This window comes from Gymnodraco acuticeps, unplaced genomic scaffold (assembly GCF_902827175.1).
Source record: "Gymnodraco acuticeps unplaced genomic scaffold, fGymAcu1.1, whole genome shotgun sequence".
Classification (NCBI taxonomy): Eukaryota; Metazoa; Chordata; class Actinopteri; order Perciformes; family Bathydraconidae; genus Gymnodraco; species Gymnodraco acuticeps.
Window position 1 is genome coordinate 5,550,074 of NW_022990023.1, and position 2,500 is coordinate 5,552,573.

The window sequence follows — 2,500 nt, forward strand, 5'->3', positions numbered from 1 at the left end:
ACATATATACTTCCTGCTCAATCAGCACTCTTCACAGGACTAAAAACAGCTGTTCACTTGTGGTTTAGTTTTGCAAGTTACATATTTTTTATTTCATTTTTTCTACATAACTATGACACATTTAAATATGGTGCTTTTGAAATGGGCCCTATCATGCTTTTTGGTGGTTTTCCCTTTTCAATAACTGTGATATATAAAAAATAAATATTGGTATCATGTTAAAAAAAAATTGATTACAAAAATCGCGTTTGCGTATAATTAATTTCCCAAAAAGAGTCAAAACTCACAATAAACAAAACTCTAGATGAATATGACTTGTAGCCTTTTTTATGAGAATATTTTAACGGTTAATTATTTTGGCAACGATAATCATGTAGCGAACATCTGATATTGTGGCATCCCTAATGAAAGCAACTGCAACTTTTCTCAAATCTCAAACCTTGAACTTTAGTAACTTCATTTATTTTCCTCCAGATCACTTCTACCTGAGAGGCCTTCCTCCCCAGCCCCCCCTGCTCTCCACCAGTCACAGCCTCCCCCCCCTCTCCAGACCAGGCCACCCACTTGGCTCCTGCAGCCGAGAGACGGACAACGGGGGAGGCGGAGGAGGCGGGAAGAGCACCAAGGACGTCGGCGAGAAAGGAGTATCATCCGTGTCGAAGGCGAAGGAGCGATCGAGCAGCAAGGAGCGGCACCAGGAGAGCAAAGACAAACAACATCATCACCACCAAACGAACCCTCCGGCCGGCCACCACCACCAAGCGTACCCCCACCCTCACCCTCACCACGCTCTTCTTCCTCACCTCACAGGCAGGGAGGAGGACCACAGACACCCTCTGGAGCGACACAAGGAGTACAGTGACAGTCAGGAGAAACATATGAGTGCCTGTAAACTGTCCAGTGGTGGTCCGACAGCAGAGACGGGAGGAAGGGACAGATCTCTGAGCAGCTGCAGTGGTGGAGCTGGTAGACCTCCATCAGGCAGGCGCTGCTCCAAGGATGGCTCTGTAAACGGGGAGATGAGGATCAGCGAATCCTCAGCTTCTTCTTCCAATGAATGTATGAGAAGAGGTGCAACATCGGCCATATTGGCGCCTCCAAACCCTCACTCTGTGACTTCTTACTCCATGCCTCCTCCACCCCCTCCGCCACCTCCTCCTCACGCTTTGCACATGGGCTCCACAGGGTGGCTACACCATGCACATCACCACCCTCATCCGGAGTTTTACTGTCCCCCAGCCCCTCTTACCCTCACGCCCTCCAAAGATCCAGCATCTGGAGGGTCCGGCAGAGACGGGAAAGCAATCAACCCGACTTATGTACCCTCAGCTGGGCCACTTGGAGACCTGTCCGCCTCAGACTGTCGTGGAGCAGGAGGAGGTGGAAGAAAGTCAGATGAGAAGAGTGGAGAAGGATCCTATGACAGTTCCTCTCATCATCACAGTCGAATGAGTTGCCAAAAGAAGGACAAATCCCAGCCGCACCAGCAGCAGTTGGGATATGGAAAAGCCGACAAACCTCCCGACTGGAGCCACCAGACGCAGCACTTCAACAAACCCAACGGGCAGCCCGAGCTGACGTCCTGCAGCCTGGACACATCCTTCAGAGACGTAGAGGTGGTGGACGACGTTTACCGGCCCTCGCTCCCACTCGAGGCCCAGGGGACGCAGCCTAGTGCCGGACAGGGGACATCCAAGAATAGCTCAACTCCTTCATTTAGGGATTGTTCCCTCTCAGGTCCTGATGGGAGATCGGGGTCAGCGTCTCAAAGGGAAGGACAAAAGGTGGCAAGGATACGGCACCAGCAGCACAGCAGCCATGGAGGAAGTACCGAAGAGAGGGGAAGAGATGGAGGACAGACTGCATCTTCCTGGGGGGCTCAAGGGGGTTTTCAAGAGGACCAGAGGAAAGGCTCCCATCATGCATCAGGTGGTAACAGTGAAGTAAGAGGGATCAGCTCCAGAGCTCCAAACAGTGACCAGCCTCCACCTCTATCCCGCTCCGCAACGCACAACGCGGAGGGCGAGGGCAGTGCCATGAAGAACCTAATGAACTACAGCTCCCAGCAGCCTCTTCTGCTGCCACATCGAGGCCCATTTGGAGGCCTGGGCTGCCTCAAGCAGGGTGGAGAGAGATCAGAGAAAGGGGACAAGGGAGGAGGAGCTAAAAGCAACACCTCCCAGCAAGACCCTCCCAAACAGTCGCTGCCTCCTCGCCGAGGCTCTGCTAACGAGGGCGAGAGGGGAGAGCGAGGGGGGAAGGAGGCGGGGGAGGCAGGTGAGGGGGAAGTGCGACAGCCTCCGGTGGGTATTGCGGTCGCGGTAGCCAGGCCCCCCCATCGTTCCCCAGACAACACCCCCGGACACAGCAGACAGGGCAGGGTGCTGCCCAGCATGAAAGGTCAGACATCATTAATGCTCCTTGCTCTGAAAGTCAATTAATGCTATTTCTGTGCTCTGGGCTTCATTAAGGCGGGGGGGGGGGGGGGGGGTCAGTTTGA

The 2,500-nt window shown here is 53.4% G+C and overlaps 1 protein-coding gene across 5 annotated transcripts in view; it reads left to right on the forward strand.

Moving 5' to 3' along the window:
• Window positions 1–2,500, forward strand: part of bahcc1b (BAH domain and coiled-coil containing 1b) — a 66,636-nt gene that overhangs the window by 30,552 nt on the left and 33,584 nt on the right. For 4 of the 5 annotated variants that reach the window (XM_034214371.1, XM_034214370.1, XM_034214373.1 and 1 more), the window contains exon 5: window positions 475–2,400. In XM_034214371.1, the coding sequence (XP_034070262.1) occupies window positions 475–2,400 (1,926 nt within the window). The remainder of the gene's footprint in view (window positions 1–474; window positions 2,401–2,500) is intronic. The other variant, XM_034214374.1, reaches the window with a different exon arrangement.